General features: G+C 33.1%; 3 protein-coding genes across 3 annotated transcripts; all 3 read right to left on the bottom strand.

The window, feature by feature from the left end:
* Window positions 1–1096: 1096 nt before the first annotated feature.
* Window positions 1097–4652, bottom strand: LOC122594830 (probable polygalacturonase At3g15720). Its single transcript, XM_043767143.1, has 10 exons — window positions 4581–4652; window positions 3526–3651; window positions 2834–2971; window positions 2542–2700; window positions 2418–2444; window positions 2099–2306; window positions 1918–1999; window positions 1726–1834; window positions 1489–1614; window positions 1097–1349 (listed from the first exon to the last, which is right to left on the bottom strand). The coding sequence occupies exons 1-10, from the start codon at window positions 4650–4652 to the stop codon at window positions 1143–1145; spliced, it is 1254 nt and encodes a 417-aa protein (XP_043623078.1). The 3' UTR covers window positions 1097–1142.
* Window positions 4653–6275: 1623 nt separating this feature from the next.
* LOC122594821 (probable polygalacturonase At3g15720) lies at window positions 6276–10085 on the bottom strand. Its single transcript, XM_043767134.1, has 10 exons — window positions 9984–10085; window positions 9315–9452; window positions 9042–9179; window positions 7762–7914; window positions 7644–7673; window positions 7305–7512; window positions 7118–7199; window positions 6863–6971; window positions 6633–6755; window positions 6276–6497 (listed from the first exon to the last, which is right to left on the bottom strand). Exons 1-10 carry the CDS (start codon window positions 10083–10085, stop codon window positions 6276–6278), a joined length of 1305 nt encoding a protein of 434 aa, XP_043623069.1.
* A 2045-nt stretch (window positions 10086–12130) lies between these two features.
* LOC122594809 (probable polygalacturonase At3g15720) lies at window positions 12131–17658 on the bottom strand. Its single transcript, XM_043767124.1, has 17 exons — window positions 17542–17658; window positions 17330–17467; window positions 17057–17227; window positions 16939–16968; window positions 16483–16690; window positions 16317–16398; window positions 16090–16198; window positions 15883–16005; window positions 13975–14100; window positions 13763–13900; window positions 13471–13626; window positions 13347–13376; window positions 13062–13269; window positions 12893–12974; window positions 12660–12768; window positions 12440–12562; window positions 12131–12349 (listed from the first exon to the last, which is right to left on the bottom strand). Exons 1-17 carry the CDS (start codon window positions 17656–17658, stop codon window positions 12131–12133), a joined length of 2169 nt encoding a protein of 722 aa, XP_043623059.1.
* Window positions 17659–18473: the final 815 nt, after the last annotated feature.

Below are 18473 nucleotides of genomic sequence, written 5' to 3'. Positions count from 1 at the left end.
TGGGTTACGCGTTAAGAAAACGTATGGATATGGTGTGGGCGTTGCCCTACATCTATTCTAAAGGGGTTGTCATCGGACGCATTTGAGAATGATATGGATTTTATGGGCGGCGATCCAAGAGATGGTGACGGTTGTTACGGTACGGGCGTAACCCTTAATGCTAAGGGCAAATCCCTTAGAGATGATTTTCCAATGGTTCTCAACATATATGTGGTTTTCACTTGATCCCTTCTCATCTTATGTATATCTATCTATCTATATCTATATTATCTTATAAAGCATTTTGTTTTTTTTTTAAATTTCAAAAGATGATTTGAACTACCTAAATTACCTTTTTTCTTTATTCACTAATTTAAACATCTCTACCTAATATACCTATAATACCCTTAAATCTCAACCACTCATTTTTTCTTTCTCCTCAATTCTCAACCATTCATTTTTTTTCTCTCCACTCCATAAATTATTTATTCCCCCAATTCATTTAAAATCTTTTATCTCAAAAACCGTATATCGATAAATTATAAAAATTGTATGAGTGTTCTTAAAATTTCATGTTGTTTCATTAGAGATGTCATTCGATATATACTTTCGACGAACTTTTAAATCCGCGTACGGAACCTGTACGGCTAAGGCATTTGACTATCACACTCTATGACTTATCACATGTATGACCTATCACCCCACTATCTCACCACCGCATTGTGCGGGTACTGTTGCTCATAATTAGAGAAAGTGGTTACCAGAAATAGTATCCTTGAATAATGTTCCATAGTACGTGAAAAAATTTCCTTTTTTTTTGGCCTGATAAAATTCCCCGCGCCATTGTTTTGCTAATAGATAAAAAAAAAAGCACCATTCTTGAACTTTATAACCATAATACGATGACAATTAATTTTTGTGTATGTAAATTACGTATTGAGCTAGAATATATGTGTTTTGTAACTTGATTAATGAGCTAGCTAGGAGGTATAGTATATATAGCTAATTATGAGTGCCTAGAACAATCAACAATTTGTAATACTGTATATATTAAGAATTTCTATTATCTGTTATACATGCATGCACTTAATTTCATGTGTATAAACTTAACCCCAAATAATGTGTAGCTAGCTAGCTAGGGGGATACAATTAATTAACATAATCTAATCACAACTAATATTTGGGGTGGTATCAACAAAATTTCCTTGAGCGTTCTTGCAGTAAGCAAACTCGTCATTTCCAGTAATTGAAACTTGGTTTGTTACGATATCGGTACAATTATACTTGTCACTACAACTGAATGTAATTGCCTGCTTTGTCGCAGTTGACCCATGTATATTTGTGTATACTTGTACTGCTTCTGCCGTTGGCTAATAATCCAAAATTAAATTATGTTAGATATGATGAAAGTAAGATATATATACATTTTGTACGTACAAAAACATGAATAATGAATATATTGAAGTAGTTTTCGGTATGGATCGATCATAGAACAAATTATATACTAACTGGAGCTGGGCAATTGGAATTTTCAAGATCATTAGAACAGTAATGTTGATCTATTAAGATCGGGTTTTCAACATCTACCAAATATATGTCTTGAAATATCATCCCTCTAGCATAACCCGTTCCTTTCTACACACAACATAAGAAATGGATTTTTTGAATTATATAAGGATGTATTAATTAAAGAATTAATTAACCCGTGACACTTTATCAAGTTATATTAAAAACTTAATTAATTACCGGTACTGTCTTGATTCGTAATCCATTTTTGGTTCCTGTGATGTTACAGTTTTGAACAAGTACTTGTTCGACTGTGTCATGACCGCCATCTTCCCCAAGGCTTCCGATACTAAAAATACATATATTAAATTGTAATGAAGTGACAGGACAAAATACACGAAAAATTAAAAATGCAAATGACTACTTATATACCTTATGCCATGACCAGGTCCACATGACACCCCGGTTACCTTGATGTTGACGATGCCACCGTTAATAGCCACACAATCATCACCTATTGATCCAGATGTATTTTAACGTACAGTTAAAAAATTATGTCAAAGTAAAAACTAATTACAAAGGACCGAAAAAGTAGTACAGATGGATCTCAAACCAGTTTGAATATTGGAGTCATGTATGTTAATGTTTGATGAAGCACTGATGTCGATCCCATCAGTGTTGGGGCTATCTCCTGGTGCTACGATTTGAAGATTTCCAACATCTACATTTACACTATTTATGATGCTGATATGAAGCTTGGGGCTGTTAATATGTGTTGTTCCATTCAGCTGAAGCCCGTTGCAGTCAGTAAAATGTAAAGCCTGAATGATATAGGAGTATAAATAATGTTACTTATTTTTCACAAAAATATACTGTAAGTGATACGATCGAGTAATATTTTTATTTTTAAAGTAGAAACGCAAACATCTTACAGTGGGGCGATCACAAGTTTTAGATGTCTGCAAAAAGAACAATTCAATCAATATTAAGATCTTTAGTTATGATGCTCGATAGTGAACTTAAGCTTGATTGATTACACTCTATTTAAAACTTAACCTCATTTTCCTTTTCCCACCAGATCGAGCCCTGACCATCAATTTGGCCAGGTCCGTCAATGGTGAGCCCTTGCACCGATGAGAAATATATCCAAAAGCGTTCCTTTATACAATCTGTCCATCCATCCAGTGTCTTTGGTGCAGTTATGTTGCCCAAAAGCTACCCATTAATTAAACACAAAGACATATGTATTGTTTTAGTGCTAATCAAGATTTTGTAGATTAATTAAATATGGCATGCAGGATAATATATTGGCATATATGCATCCAGGATCAGTTGAGTTTGGTTTCACCTTGATATATACTGCATTGGAGTTGCATGGACCGTTGAATGCCACCGGGCTTAACATAAACGTTTTGTCTGATGGTATGATTAATGTTGGATCTTCTGTGTTATCTCCACATAAATCAGCCCATGCTTGAACGAAAGCCTGAAACGATAAGCATAATTAACAACTTTACAAAAATACAAACACAATTTCAAGGTGAAACCATCACACCAGTCATCACAGAGTGGTACTAATGGTAGTTTTCTGTATCCAAGCCAAGCCTTACCACCTTGCCTTGTGACCGAAGACCCACATATATATGAGATTTAGTGACCCATTTATGCATTGATCGACATTATATTGCTCAGTTTTAAGGACATTAAAGTTTAGTTGGAAAAAAATAATAATTTAGTTTTCATTTTGAGAAATGCAGATAAAAGGTACCATTTTTGGGTTCTAGTAGTACCTACTAAGAAAGACATGTTTAATAGCAAAAAGACTCATTCCTACTTCCAAATTCATCTTGTGTGGATATATATAGCTAAGTTTTTATTGTATAGCTAAGTTTTTATTGTAGGTAAAGTGTCCGGGCAACTATATGACTATTCTATACTTTTTGTGACACTCTTTTTTTTTTATTGATTATTGACTGTAGTGGCACGTTTTTGATGTATTATTGAACGGGCAACTTTCTTTTAGTGACAGGATTTTGTTACATTGTAGTCGTTTGTTTCCCCGTCTCCTGTTGCACCATAAGAGGTTACATCGTAGGTGGCTGAACTTGCGTTTTTCAGACCAAATGATATGTAACATAAGCTAAGAAAGACTATCTTCAAGAAATCCTGCAAAGAGAAAGAGTGATGTAAGTAAAGTAATCTTTCATTTTTCAAAGGAATCATGTGGGATCTAGTTTTACCATTCTTTCAAAAACATAAGCAGTTAAGCCTTGTGTTTTACAAGTTTAATGATTCTTCCCCTCAATTCACCAATATATATAGATTGGGAGGAAATCTTAGGACATATGTGTGAGCATGAAGATTTCGATTGGTTTCATAACTAATTAATGCATCATTTGACTACCAATGAGTCAATTACGTGCTTGTCGTTGTATGTGTTACTAAATAAATAAAAGTTGTATTCAAAACAAGGTAAGATAACTTAGGAAAAATGTTTGACCAGAGGGGCACTGCCTACTTGAACTTTCGAATTCTAAAAAAATATTCGTAAATGTAGTGTTTTTAATTTTAAGGACAATTGTAGCTTTTGATCATTTGACTCCGTGAATAAAGGTCGACCCGTTTGTTGGTAATGTGGTAAAGGTCGACCGGTAATATAAGTAAAGGTTGATCTATATGGTAATATGGGTAAACATTGACCCGTTTGTTAATCACAGGGCGAAAGACAAGTGTATACACCTGAGGTTGATACAATGTTTGCAGATAAAAATTCGCAAATTGCAGTTCCATATCCACAGACACATGCTATATTTGTTTTGAATTTTACTTCTTGTTGTCATGATCATTTATATTTTCATTATTTTATCTTTGCAGTATAATGTTTACATTTCAATTCCAAGCTTTCAAATAACTTACGAATATACTTCCTTCATTTCATTTTCTTTTTTCCTATTGCTTGAAAGAAACCCTACAACCACTAACACCGCCACCCACCGCCGCAACCCGCCACCACAATTACCACAACCATTACCGCCGGTGATACCACCACCCGTCGTTACCGACCTACTCGCTCGCTACCGGGGCACACCACCAACTTCGTCTTCCGTGGAAATGGCTACCGGAGCACCACCACCACCACCGTCTCCCCTGGAAATGGCCACCAGCATCTCTAATCATCTTCGAGATGTTAATCAAAGTGTTGTGGCGAAATTGAATCACGAGATCTCTAAGGGTGTTGTTCTGAATTGTCGTTGATTTATTCCTTTGTTACGAAAAACTAGGGTTTGACTTTGAAAGTCAAAATTGAATTTGGGGGAGATTGAAGTTTATAAGGGATAATTGCATTTGCATGTATCCCCAAATATGTCATGTAAATTACATATTTCCCCAATTAAAATTTTAAATAACAAATATATTCATTATTTTTTATTAAATAACATATTTATCCATTTATATCTATTTCTTTAATTAAATTTTATCTTATGACCATTTTATCCTTCTTCACTTAAACAATTTGATTGATCACTTAAACACTTTGATTGATCACCGGCCACTAAAATCAAAAACTAAAACAAAAACTTACGAACTCCTATGGAGGCCAAATTCTATGTATCCAGTTACATAGACACTTTGATTTATATGCACAAAGTTTATTTGTTGTTTGAAAATATACACGTACATATATGAAGTAAAAGGCCAACGGTGGATGTTGGTGATAAATTCTGTTGTGTATATGTATGAACATCTTATGTGTTTGTAAGTATATTTGCTTGGCACAATTTCTTATTTGATAAAGGGCATAATTGTCCAATTCATATTAAAAAGTAAGATTGGGTATATTTATAATATAAATTTTTTGTTGGGGAAATTTGTAATTTACATGCTATTATTGGGTATATATGCAATTAACCCAAGTTTATTTAGTTAGATTTGATTTATATTTCAAATCAGAAAGATTATAAATACCCCTATATATTAGTTTAAAGATTTTCTTAAACCATAAAAAAATTGATGATATGTGTATTCTACAAAGACTTTTTCTATGATTACTCACGTATTCGCACACGTGTGATGGGTGGTGCCAAAAAAAAAAACAAAAAAAAATTCAAATGGAGTAAAATTAGAAGAAGGTAATGTAATTATTTTAAAGGATGAAGAATGTATATTGTAAATGGTTTTATTTTTGGCTATTATAGATATACGTATACTAGTTGGAGATATATATTTAAATTAGTAAATGAAGAAGATGGGTAATTTAAGTAAATCAAATTTTTTTTTGGAAAAAACAGATGGAAGTCAAATCTTTGTTTTATAAGATGATATAGATGAATAGATAGATATAGATATAGAAATGATCTTTTAATTTTTTTTACATATCATCATTAATTTTATTACGAATATTTAAGAAGATATATTATATCTAATGTAATAGTTAACTTCATGGCCGGTGTCATTAATATATTTTTAAACATTTGAAAGTATAAATTTTTTCCACATATATAAGTTCAATAATATTATAAACTCATGGATTTTTTTACACATTTTTATGGTAAGTGTGGAAAATTGCGATATCTGTAGTAGTGTGGGGGCATGCATGCATGTGAGTATAATTCGCCTTAGAGACGGAGGATATCTTGCATGTTGGGAAAATAAAGGTTAACTCGTCCTCTTATATTTAATTTTGTATTGTTTTTTGTTAAACGGGATAAAGCAACTTGTTACAATTCAAGAATACTATAATATTATCCTCAATATATATATATATGTGGGGGCCGGCCAAATAAATCTAACTAATGGCATCTAACTCTTGGGCTAGTAGAAACAAATTTCCCTTGAGCATTTTTGCAGTAAGCAATATCGCCTGCTGGTCCAGTAATTCCGACGTTCCATGTAGACAGTCCCGTACACTTAAACTTGCCGCTGCAGTCAAAAGTAATCGCTTGCTGAGACGCTGATGACCCATGTATATTCGTATACGAAACATCGCTGACTTGTACTGCTGGTTCATGTGGCTAGTAAAAAAAACGAAACATATAAATTAAAAAAATTAGTACATTTTTGTAGAAAATTAATTAAGATAGCTAGATCAATGAGATTTTTGTTATAGATCCCAGTAGACATATATATATCATGACTAATTAACTAACCGGTGCAGGGCAAAAAGCGTCTTCATAATTGGAGCAGTAATGTTGATCGATTATGATTGGGTTTTCGACATTTACCAAATGAATGTCTTGATATACAATCCCCTTAGCATACCCCGTTCCACCCTGTAGTGATGATTCAATAACATCATACGACACACAATTAAAATATAATTCTGTTTCTGTTTAGAGAATAATTAATTAAGAAACTATATGTATATATAAAACTTTACCGGCACTGTCTTGATTCGTAATCCATTCTTTGTCCGGGTGATGTTACAATTTTCTACACGTACTTTTTCGACTGTGTCGTAACCACCATTTTCCCCAAGGCTTCCGATACTGCAAAATGGATATGATATGTCGGATGAAATTTGTAAGTACGTGTCAACCTTTTAAATAAAATATATTTGTACGTTAATTAGCAGCTTAATGATAAATTCGAAAAGAAATTGAAATGATCGAAGAGCTACTACTATACGTGGTACCTTATGCCGTGGCCAGGTCCGCAAAACACCCTTGTTACATTGATATTATATATGCCACCGTTAATAGCCACACAATCATCACCTATATATGTCGAAAGGATTTAATTAACCCTTAATTAAGCATAGATATGATGGAAAAAATTAAGTACACTAAATTAGCTAGTATAAAATATATATATATATATACCAGTCCCAATGTGAGAGTCATGAATATTAATATAAGATGAAGCACTGATGTCGATTCCATCAGTATTTGGGCTGTTTTCTGGTGCTATAATTTGAAGATTTCCGATATCTACATCTTGGCAATTAACAATGCTAATATGAAGAAATGGGCTGTTGAGATGTGTTGTGCCACTTAGACGAAGCCCATTGCATTCATGGAAATGTAGCGCCTTCGATCATTCAAGATTTCCATCATATTTATAGCATGCATGATCATGTTGTTAGCCTTTTGCAAATTATTAAGTCTACTATTATATATAATCTTTATTAATTAATGTAACAACAAAAATGTCTTAATTACCGTTGGGCGCTCACACATATTGGATAATTCCTGCAAATAATATCGATCCTTTGATTAGTATATATATTATCTTGATGTACGTTGCTTAGTATTGAAATCGAATTCGGTTAAGTTGTACCGTCTGTCCCCACCAGAGCGATCCCTGACCATCGATTTGGCCAGGTCCATCGATTGTGAGCCCTTGCACCATTGTGAAAACTATCCAAAATCGATTTTCTACACAATTTTTCCATCCTTTCATTGTCTTTGGTGCTACGATGTTGCCCATAATCTATTCATATAATATATAACTTCCATCAACTAATATATAACAAAACAAAATATTTACAGTTAAACTCAGAATAAAAAAAACTTAACCAGTCAAAATATGACAATTAAAATGAGAAAAAGGAAGTAATCAACCGTTAGTGACACTCGTCATATAATGACGAGATGAAATGTAATTTGAAACATGTGTTTTCAAAAGAAAAGTTAAATAATTTATAATCAACACGTGATTTTATATACATTTGACTTTTTCTTTTGCTATTGTAATTAATACAAAAATAATAAAAAGTATTTAACTAATTAATGTGATTTTGGTCTTATATAAAATGTTTTTATTTAATAGGGAGTCATTAATGTTCAAAAAATTATTTAAATTACAACGATCGAATAGATAATCAATGAAAACTGCATAATATATTTTTTAAAACTAGACATATATATATCTATGCAAGACGATGACGATAGTGGTAGCGACCGTGGTGGCAAAGCGGTAGTGGCACTGATGAATGGTACGTAGGCGCAATGTTGTTGTTCTAGTGAATGTAAAAGTAATTAATGCAAAAAAAGTATTTTATGGGTTGAGATCTATATCGATTTTGTAAATTGTTTCATTAATGATATTATAGGTACGATATATGAAAATGTTTAATTCAAAGAATAAATAAGAGAAGTAATTTAGATAAATCGTATTCTTTTTTGAAGAAGAGAGGGTAGTCTTTTATATACGTGTATAAAGATATATCGTTGAAAACAATAAAAAGAAAACTCAAACCACAAAAACTAGGTGGATATGCATGATACAATACTAGATACTAGATGCATGTTTGCATGTTGCGACGAAGATTGCGGTACTTGTAGCAGTGTGGTGGCGGCGGTTGGTGTGGCGGCAACAGCGATGAGCGGGGTACGGTGGTGAATGTAGATTTATTTAATTAAAGATATTATAAATATATTAGACGGCGGACATTTTAATTAGTGAATAAAGAATAATATAAGTATAACACTATTTTTTTTCCTAAAAAAAGGTTATAAGTACTAAACCTCTTTTTGTATAGTATACCAAATCAACGGCTTCACATGCGTTAAAAATCAAATATCAATATATGCTATCGATCGATCATCAATATTTACCTTGACGTGTATCGTAGAGGACTCGCATGAACCACTGAATTCGACAGGGCCGACTAAAAACGTCTTCTTTGAAGGAATGATCAATGTCGGCTTTGGCGATTTAGATTTACATAAGTCAGCCCATGCATCAAGGAAAGCCTGCAAATTAACGTACGTGAATTAATTAATTATAATATAAGTATATGTAATTAGGATATTACTGTTAGTTTGTATATGCATATATAGAACTGCAATATTCTCTTCTAATCACGCTTATAATAGAGATAGTTTTACATTGGTATCGTCCGTCTTCCTATCTCCTTTTGCGCCATAAGATGTTACGTCGAATTTGGCTGCGCTAGTGGTTTTCGGGCTAGCCAAAATGTAACAAATGCTCAAAAGAACTACCATCAAGCAACCCTGCAAAAAGAAAAATATAAAGAGATTATGTAGGAGTACGCAAGTATCGTGAATTTACAATCTTTGAATTGGCATTTATATATAAACATATGACTCCTAATGAAAGTCTTACCATTTCTTTTTAATTACCAGTTAAAGGTGGTAACTCTGCTTTTTGCTTAATATTATTATGCCTCCACCCACCCATCCATCCATCCAATCCCAATTTATATTGTGACAAAATGCAATTAGATTACATGTTTGAACATTTTGATTTTGTCATCATGTCAAAATAAATTAATGCTTCGTTTGACTATAATCTCTTGTATTACGAAATGAGTGTAATATTTGACCCAATATACAATTTTGTTATAGATCATCTCCGATGTTGAATCTCTCCAATGGTCTACAATTATGACATGAAATCAATTTATTAACATATCCATGATATAATATAATAAAGTTTGTTTCCTCATACTTTAATATACATATAAATATATAATACCATTTCAATAACATTCACACCATCACTCCATCACCACCGCCACACTAATCGTCACTCACCTTCCACACCTCGCCATCCCCTATGCTAGCTACTACCACCACCCGCCACTGATAACCTCCCACATCTCGACCCGCTACCACACTTCGCAAGTCGCATTGCATTGGTATATAACCTCGTCATAATTTAATGTCTATTGTGTTAATACTTAATAAAACCTTTTTAATGCTTATAGATAATGGATGTAAGTTTGTAAAATGTACAATTTTATAACTTGTTTTGATTTAAAGGTTTTACAGCTTGTTATTTTTATTAAATAAGTTAATAATGTCATGATTAAAAGTTATAGAGGTTTAGCATTAAACATAATCTTAATATCTAATAGGATAGTTATAGAGGTTTAGCATAATCTTTGGAACACATTTATCAAATTTTATCACGTTTATAGGTAGACGAGATGATTATATGAAAAGGTCTACGATGTAGAATCATATGTGGCAATAATAGGATAGTTAATTGTGAAAGTTTATATAAAATGTACCAATATATGTCATTAATAAGTTTGTAAATTACATTAAATATATAAAAAAATTTTTTGAAAAATGTGAATTATTCGAGGTTTAACATACGTTATCTTGACGAGAGAGTCTAATTGCAGAATAGATTTTAAATTTAAATCTTTTGATAAAAAAAACCCCTAGTCACATATATATTTTTGGGTGGGGGGGACTTTACTTAGGCTCACCATGGATAAAATTTTAATACCTATAATCACGACTCATCTATATCTATCTATACCTCTCTTAATCTCTTAAAACATTTATCACATACATCTTTTATCTACTAAATTATTTTCATTAACTTGTTAAATTACATGAATTATTTTACATCAATTATCTACCTTATTAGCTCCCGGTACCACTACAAGTTGCCACCACCACCACCGACACACCGTCTACACCGCCGCATTGCGCGGGTATTGGTCTAGTATAGTCAGATATGCTTAGAGTAAGATTAAAACCTGAAATCTCTTGTAAGAAAATGACCTTCTTGCCTATTTGGTGATGATTTACATTTTATGGGTATGTTTGTTGAAAGTAGTTGTAGTTTTTAGTTGGAGCTGTAAGCTGTAGCTTTTATTTTTTAAAAGTGTTTGGTATGGTAGCTGTAGCTGCAACTTCAAGAGGTATTTATGTAGATTTTAAAGATTAAAAGCTTAATTGAAAAGCTAAATCTCTTGAAACACTAGCGTTTCATTTTGGAGGTTTTTCTTTGAAATAAAAGCTAAAGCTAGTTGTGTCCAAACAAAGCTTTTAACATTTTAGGAGCTTCTAGTTTCAAATAAAAGCTAAGGGCGCGTTTAGTTCGAGAAAATGTTTTCAAGTTTTCCATTTCTAGTTTTTTAGAAAATGAAAAGTTTTTCATTTCTAAAAAACCCTTGAAAATTTTGAAAATGTGTTCAAAATAAAAGATGGAGTTTTCATTTTTCCATTTTAGAAAACTAGAAAACATGTTCAAATTCATTTGTTTTCTAATATTAGGTTTGGAAAATAGAAAAGTGAAAACAAAAACTGAAAAAAAACAATTTTCTAATTTTAGTGTAAAAGTTGGAAAGGGGAATTTTCATTTTCCAAGAAAACTTTTCTAGAAAAATACAATTTGAACGCGTTTCTTATTTTCCATGTTTTTTTGAAAAATGAAAATGAAAAACAAGGGAGTTTTCTTGAACTAAACACACCCTTAAGCTCCTGAAAAGCTATTAAAAAACTTGTGACAAACATATGCTACCTTATATAATGAACACTAATTAGATGCACAATTTTCTTTGTTTAATGCTCCATATATTGTTTTCCTTTTGAACGGTAAACTTGGATTCCGTCATATTGCCACTCTATATATCAGGAGAAACCCATTTTAAGATGCAGCGATGACAACAACACTCAACAGTTTTTGGATTTATTTGGATCTTGATGATTTACACGATACTAGTATAAGTTAGTAAATACCAAATTGTCCATAAAACAGTCTTGATAGCATCAGCTAATCTTTGGGCAGTGGGCTTTGGCCGAGAAGATCGAATTTCTATTTAAGTTATTACTCAAACTTTTTTTACGAGTAATAAAATTCAAACACGTTCGTTTTTGTTTGATTCGATCTGGTAAGAAAAATACCTATTACATTGTTAAATTATGGAAGCAATGCATACAATCTAATCACAAGTAATAGAAGGTGTGGTTTGAATAAACTTTCCATGAACATTTTTGCAATACGAAAATACTTGTTCTCCGGTGATTCTAACTTTGTTGGTTACGACTCCAGTACAGTTGAATTTCCCGCTGCAATTTAATGTAATCGCTTGATTTGATGTCGACGATCCATGTACATTCTTATACGTTACCTCACTCACTTGCACTGCTGGTGCGGTCGGCTAATCCACATAAAGAGAAAATTATTAATTAGTACATAAAGATTTTAATTAGATGCTGAGATACAGAAATTTTTGAGTTGAAAGGCATACTGGTGCAGGACAATCAGCATTGTCCATATTAGTGCAGTAATGTTGATCAATTATTATTGGATTTCCAACATTTTCCAACATAATGTCTTGAAATACAATCTTCCTAGCGAACCCCGTTCCATACTACAACAAAAAAAAAAAAAAAAAAAATTATCTACCTGCAGAAAATTTGATAATTCAACATTCATCGTTGTCATGTTTAATATGATATTTGTTTTACCGGTACTGTTTTAATTCGCAATCCATTTTGTGTTCCAGTGATGTTACAGTGTTGTACTAGTACTTGTTCCACTGTCGTATAACCACCGTTCTTCCCAAGGCTTCCGATGCTGCCAATTATAGTACAAAGCCTTATATCATAAATCATGTAAATTTAGCCCTTCAATATAACAATTATGAAGAATAACCCATTTGTAATTAAATTGTTGCCTCTTATAGAACAAGACTTGTTACCTTATGCCATGACCAGGTCCACAAACGACCCTCGTTACATTGATATCATAAGTTCCACCACTAATTGCCACACAATCATCACCTGCAATTTTATATCTTCAAAGGTAAGTACAGTTTGTAGATAAGATGCCGTTAAATTAAGATACGGTGATTTTCTTAAATGTCATACCGCTTTGAATCGTAGAGTCGTGGATATGAACATGAGATGACCAACTGATGTCGATTCCATCAGTATTTGGGCTATTTCCGGGTGCTGAGATATGAAGATTTCCCACTTCCACACCATGACAACCAAAAATGCTAACATGACTCTTTGGACTATTTATGTGTGTTGTACCTTTGAGTTGAAGGTTGTCACATCTATCAAAGCGTAACATCTACGAAACAAACCAACATTCATACGTTGATATCTCGATAAAATCAATGTTAAATCTAAAAAAACATACAAGCATACCGACGGGCAATCACAAGTTGGACCTGTTGGCTGCAGAAATAAATTTAAAAAAAAATATTAAGGAATTGATCAATCAATGTAGGAAAAAGTACTTATGATTTATGGTTGATTTAAAAATCTTAACCTGTAATCCTCCCCACCAGATGGAACCCTGACCATCTATTTGGCCAGGTCCAGTGATGGTGAGCCCGTGGACCGATGCAAAAACTATCAAATACCCTTTTGTTTCGCAACCTTCCCATCCATCTAGCCTCTTGGGGGCGGTAATGTTACCCAAAAGCTACCAGATAAATACATAATCAAATTGTAAAATTGTTATCATATATAATTAACAAACTTAAATGACTATAAGAAAATGACAAACATAATTAGTTAATAGAATACAAAAAAAAATATTGATAATTGATTAAAGGTACCTTTACATGAACTCTGGGAGACTTGCATGGACCATCAAACGACACACATTTTATTAAAAATGTTTTGGCTGAAGGTACGATCAATGTCGGGTCTTTTGACTCATCGCCACACATATCTGCCCAAGCCCGTACAAAAGCCTGCATTATAAATTTATAATAAGAAAAACATTGGTCTTTTTGTTCAAACTTATAGATCGACGTGATTTATGTACATTGGTGTCATCTGTATTCCCATCTCCTATTGCACCATAAGACGTTACATCAAATGAGGCCGCACTTGTGACTTTTTGGAGAAATGAAATGTAACAAAAACACAACATGATCACCATCAAGACACCCTGCAATTAAATAAGATAAGAAAAAAGAAGGTGAGTGTGATGATTCTGGCATATATGTGACTGATGTGGGAGATATATCTTACCATCTTCTGAAAGCAATAGAAGCTTATTGTAATGTACATACTCTCCAATTCAAGTATATAAAGCAAGATAATATTAGATTGTGTTCATATGTAAATATTGTTATAATATCTTGTATTGTTTTTGAATGTTATTTCATTTATTATATAGCTACTGTGTGTATTCACTTGCAAAAAGTGAGCATTTATAGCTATTAATGTTATTTAACTATTGCCAACGGGGTGGTGCCCATTGATAAGGTCTTTGTATCTTGGGCTTTCCCACCTGATTTCGAGTCTCACTTCTCACATTTGTGGTGGTGGGGTGGCGAAGGGGGCATATGTTTTTAACCAACTAACAGTTAAGTCATCATTATACACTGATTTTCCTAGTCTTGCTTTGAGATCATTTGCTACAACGTTGATCCTCGGGATTCAAAAGTACTACCAAGCCTTAAGAACATTTAACTGGGGATGAGTACAAGATCTTAATCATGTTTTATTTTAGCACTTTTTGCCTGTGATCCAAAACATAAATTAAGCAAACCAAGCATGGTTGGATAGATTCAATAACTGCAATGATGTTGCATGACTTTATCTTTCAAGTCATCAGTCACGGGGTTCACTATTGATGGCTTGATGCTATGCCGTGCTAAAATCGGCTTTTGAGTTGACATGCTTATGGCAGCCTGAGGTGTTACTCTTATAGACCAAAACAGTGAGAAAATGAACCAACAGTTTAAAACATGGAAGTCTGCGACATCATCTACTAAGAGCTGATTAAAGTTGTTAATTCAGTTACTATCCAATAACTGTATATCAATAATGATACCATGGTATGAAGTGTATCCAAGGCCTGAAAGTCAATAACTTGAGTGTTCATTGGTTGAGATGCAGCCACAAAGTACATCTAAAATAAACTTAGGACTGTTATTAGAAGTAACTTGTAGTGTTTAATACTGTATGTTACTTTTTTTTTTTGTGCAGCAGCCCTTAGGCTTAGGACTGTTATTAGGAAAATCTTGTTTTTTTAAAGGAAAGTTTTTTAAATGTGTAGTTTTGAGCTTCATAGGCTCCTTTGCCAGACAACCTAGTTTCTGTAATCATATGTGATAGATCCGTTATATATACCTAACTCCTAAACTGCAATAAATGTATTGACACGTCAACCCAAGAACGGCAGTCCTTTCTATCCGACACAAAATATTAGCCCGGACCTAGTTCAATTCAGTTTGATGCCCGTTTTGGCACATGTATTATTTTTATGCCAACTTTCCATATATTGGTAGCCATTGCACACTTGCAGATGACTTTTAAGCTTAAAGCAATTAGCTTTAGTATATCAAAATCTCTTAAAATTCATACATGTTATCCCAGATGGATATGGGGCTACTATCTAGCTAGTTGCAACTAATAGGAGGGTTGGTGTCAATAAATTCTCCTTCAACATTGTTGCAGTAAGCAACTACGCCGTCTCCAGTGATTTCAACTTGGTCGGTTACAATTTCAGTGCACTTATACTTCCCGCTACAGTTTAAAATAATTGCTTTCTTTGATGCCGAAGACCCATATATGTTTGTATACTTTACATCACTCACTTCAACTGCCGGTAAGTCCGGCTAATCCAAATCAGAAAAAATAAATAAATGAGTATATATGGAAATCTATGATTCTAGAAATAATACGATCATTTATGAGATTTAATGGGAGTAACAAGGCTTACTGGTGCAGGGCATTCGGCATTTTCCATATTATCGCAGTAGTGTTGATCAATTATAATCGGATTTTTAACATTATCAAGTTGAATGTCTTGAAATATAATCCCCCTAGCATACCCCGTTCCACCCTACAATACAAGAATACGTTAATACGCTTTAAAAACCATCATTAACATGCTTGTCTTAGTCAAGTATATATAATGAAAGTTTACCGGGAATGTCTTGATTCGTACTCCATTTTTGGTTCCAGTGAGATTACAATTCTGTACCAAAACCTGTTCCACTGTTGCATAACCACCATTCTTTCCAAGACTCCCAATGCTGCAAAAACATGTCATAGAAAAAACTTAGTTTTTATAAAATAACTATATAATATCTTTGCCGCCAAATAAAATTTATCTGTCATTGATTTATAAATCTTGGAGCATTAAATTGGTACCTTATGCCGTGCCCAGGTCCACACAAGACTCCTGTAATGTTGATATTATGTGTGCCAGTATTAATAGCAAAACAATCGTCACCTGAATAAGTTGATCAAAATGTTTTCAGATTATATGGTAGATACATGTTTTGTATTAGAAACTACAGACTATTTGATGTCATACCACTTTCAATTACAGAGTCGTAGATATTAATGTTAGAAGACTCGCTAATATCAAATCCATCAGTATTTGGGCTGTTTTCAGGCGCAGAAATATGAACGTTTCCAACTTCTACTCCATCACAAACATTGATACTAATATGGCTCCTTGGACTGTTGATATATGTTGTATCTCTTAATTGGAGACCATCACATTTATGAAAATGTAACATCTAGAAAAAAAAATTAGCATGTTCACATTTAGTATTCAATGGGTAAAAAACGTAGAAAATATAAAGCGATTATTCTCAAACTATGAACACACCCACGTCAACTACTAGTAGTAGATGCAAACTGGAAGGGGATGTGCATCAGTAATCAGTTTGAAAAATACTACTCGTACTATTCTATGTATTCGTACGTATTTAGTGTTTTGTTATGATAATATATATCATGTAAAAAAACAGACGATTGATCATACCGACGGACAATCACAAGTTGGACCCGTAAGCTGCAAAATTAAGACAAAAGCATACATCAATTTAGATAATTGATCAAAGGAACAAAAAGATAAAGATGAGTAAGTTGAAAATCTTAACCGTATAGTTTCCTTCACTTCCAGGCCACCAAAGGGAACCCTGGCCATCTATTTGGCCAGGTCCAGCGATGGTGAGTCCTTGAACAGATGCAAAACTTATCAAAGACCCTTTGGCGGTATCACAACCTTGCCATCCATCCAGACTCTTGGGTGCTGTAATTCCGCCCAAAAGCTACCCACCAAAAATGAATATGCACATTATATATAATCACAGTTGATTAAATGTCAAACATAACTTGACATGCATACATCATCTATGAAAAATACTTCATACCTGAATAAGAATACTATCAGAGTTGCAAGGACCAGAAAATGCCACACATTTTAACAAAAAAGTTCTGTCTGGTGGTATGACCAACGTCGGGTCTCCTGAGTTATCTCCACATACATCCGCCCATGCTCTAACAAAAGCCTGCATTATGAATCTAAATTAGAAACAAAAACACTCATTTTGACTCAAACTTGTAGACAGGAATATTTACGTACATCAGTATCATCGGTATCTCCATCTCCTATGGCACCATACGCCGTTACATCAAAGGTGTCTGCACTTGAATATTTCGGGCCAAATGAAATGTGACAAAAACTCAACAAGATTACCATCAGAAGACCCTGCAAAAGAAAGAATTAGTGTGAGTGTAGTGAAGCGCGCAGCTGGCATTGGATAGATTGCATGCAGTTGAGAGTTGGAAGGTTATCTTACCATTTTTTCAAAGCAATATAACTAATTGTCTTTATGCTTGTAGATTTGTGTGACAGTGGTCATATTAGTTCGAGTATTTATACTGTAAAAAGACGAATCCGTGTTAGATTACGAGTATGTGTTTAACAAGAAAGGTTGGATCAAACGGTTAATACCTTTGCCTAAACAGCTTATATCTAGCTACCTTAAATAGGGGTAACATTGTCTACGTGTCAACATATATACATCGTTCTAAATAATATTAAGACCTATAACCCGTAAAAAGATTGTAGTGGATGTTACTTGCTTACTTTATTTATTATACATTGGGATCAAATACTTTTTTTTACCAGTTAATGATGGTGGTCGTGACTCTGCTTAGTGATGTGATTCATCTATACTCTTTTATAAAATTTATAGCATATTTATTAAAATACTTTAAGTTTTCAAGATGCAAAAATATATTCATGTAGCATAAATTTTAAGTACATGCATTATACATTTAGTCAAATTTTTTAGTTCTAAAATTGACTCGTCTAGTTTATTTTTCGCTTATATTTTATACTAGATTAAACCAGCACATTGTGCGGGATAAATGAAAACATAAATAAAAAAATACAATATTTAATAGTTACATTATTATTCATAAATTATAATTTATATGAATATATGTAAAAGCAAAACAGAAATATTTATTAATCATAAAATCTTTCTTCAATTCTTATGTACATCTATA

The sequence above is a fragment of the Erigeron canadensis genome, chromosome 1 (genome assembly GCF_010389155.1).
Source record: "Erigeron canadensis isolate Cc75 chromosome 1, C_canadensis_v1, whole genome shotgun sequence".
NCBI lineage: Eukaryota > Viridiplantae > Streptophyta > Magnoliopsida > Asterales > Asteraceae > Erigeron > Erigeron canadensis.
Note: the sequence above shows the minus strand (reverse complement) of the source record. Positions and strands in the feature narration are given on the sequence as shown.

Excerpts from the sequence above, each read along its gene's own strand:
- LOC122594830 (XM_043767143.1), bottom strand. The coding sequence starts at position 4,652 with ATGCTGGTGGCCATTTCCAGGGGAGACGGTGGTGGTGGTGGTGCTCCG. Across the intron at positions 2,445-2,541 it reads GGTGGGAAAAGGAAAATGAG|ACATCTAAAACTTGTGATCG; the intron begins GTTAAGTTTTAA and ends TTCTTTTTGCAG. Across the intron at positions 2,307-2,417 it reads AAACTTGTGATCGCCCCACT|GCTTTACATTTTACTGACTG; the intron begins GTAAGATGTTTG and ends TATATCATTCAG.
- LOC122594821 (XM_043767134.1), bottom strand. The coding sequence starts at position 10,085 with ATGCAATGCGACTTGCGAAGTGTGGTAGCGGGTCGAGATGTGGGAGGT. Across the intron at positions 7,674-7,761 it reads CGCTCTGGTGGGGACAGACG|GAATTATCCAATATGTGTGA; the intron begins GTACAACTTAAC and ends TATTATTTGCAG. Across the intron at positions 6,756-6,862 it reads TACGAATCAAGACAGTGCCG|GGTGGAACGGGGTATGCTAA; the intron begins GTAAAGTTTTAT and ends TCATCACTACAG.
- LOC122594809 (XM_043767124.1), bottom strand. The coding sequence starts at position 17,658 with ATGGTAATCTTGTTGAGTTTTTGTCACATTTCATTTGGCCCGAAATAT. Across the intron at positions 17,228-17,329 it reads CTGATAGTATTCTTATTCAG|CTTTTGGGCGGAATTACAGC; the intron begins GTATGAAGTATT and ends TTTGGTGGGTAG. Across the intron at positions 13,377-13,470 it reads TCTGGTGGGGAGGATTACAG|CCAACAGGTCCAACTTGTGA; the intron begins GTTAAGATTTTT and ends TTATTTCTGCAG.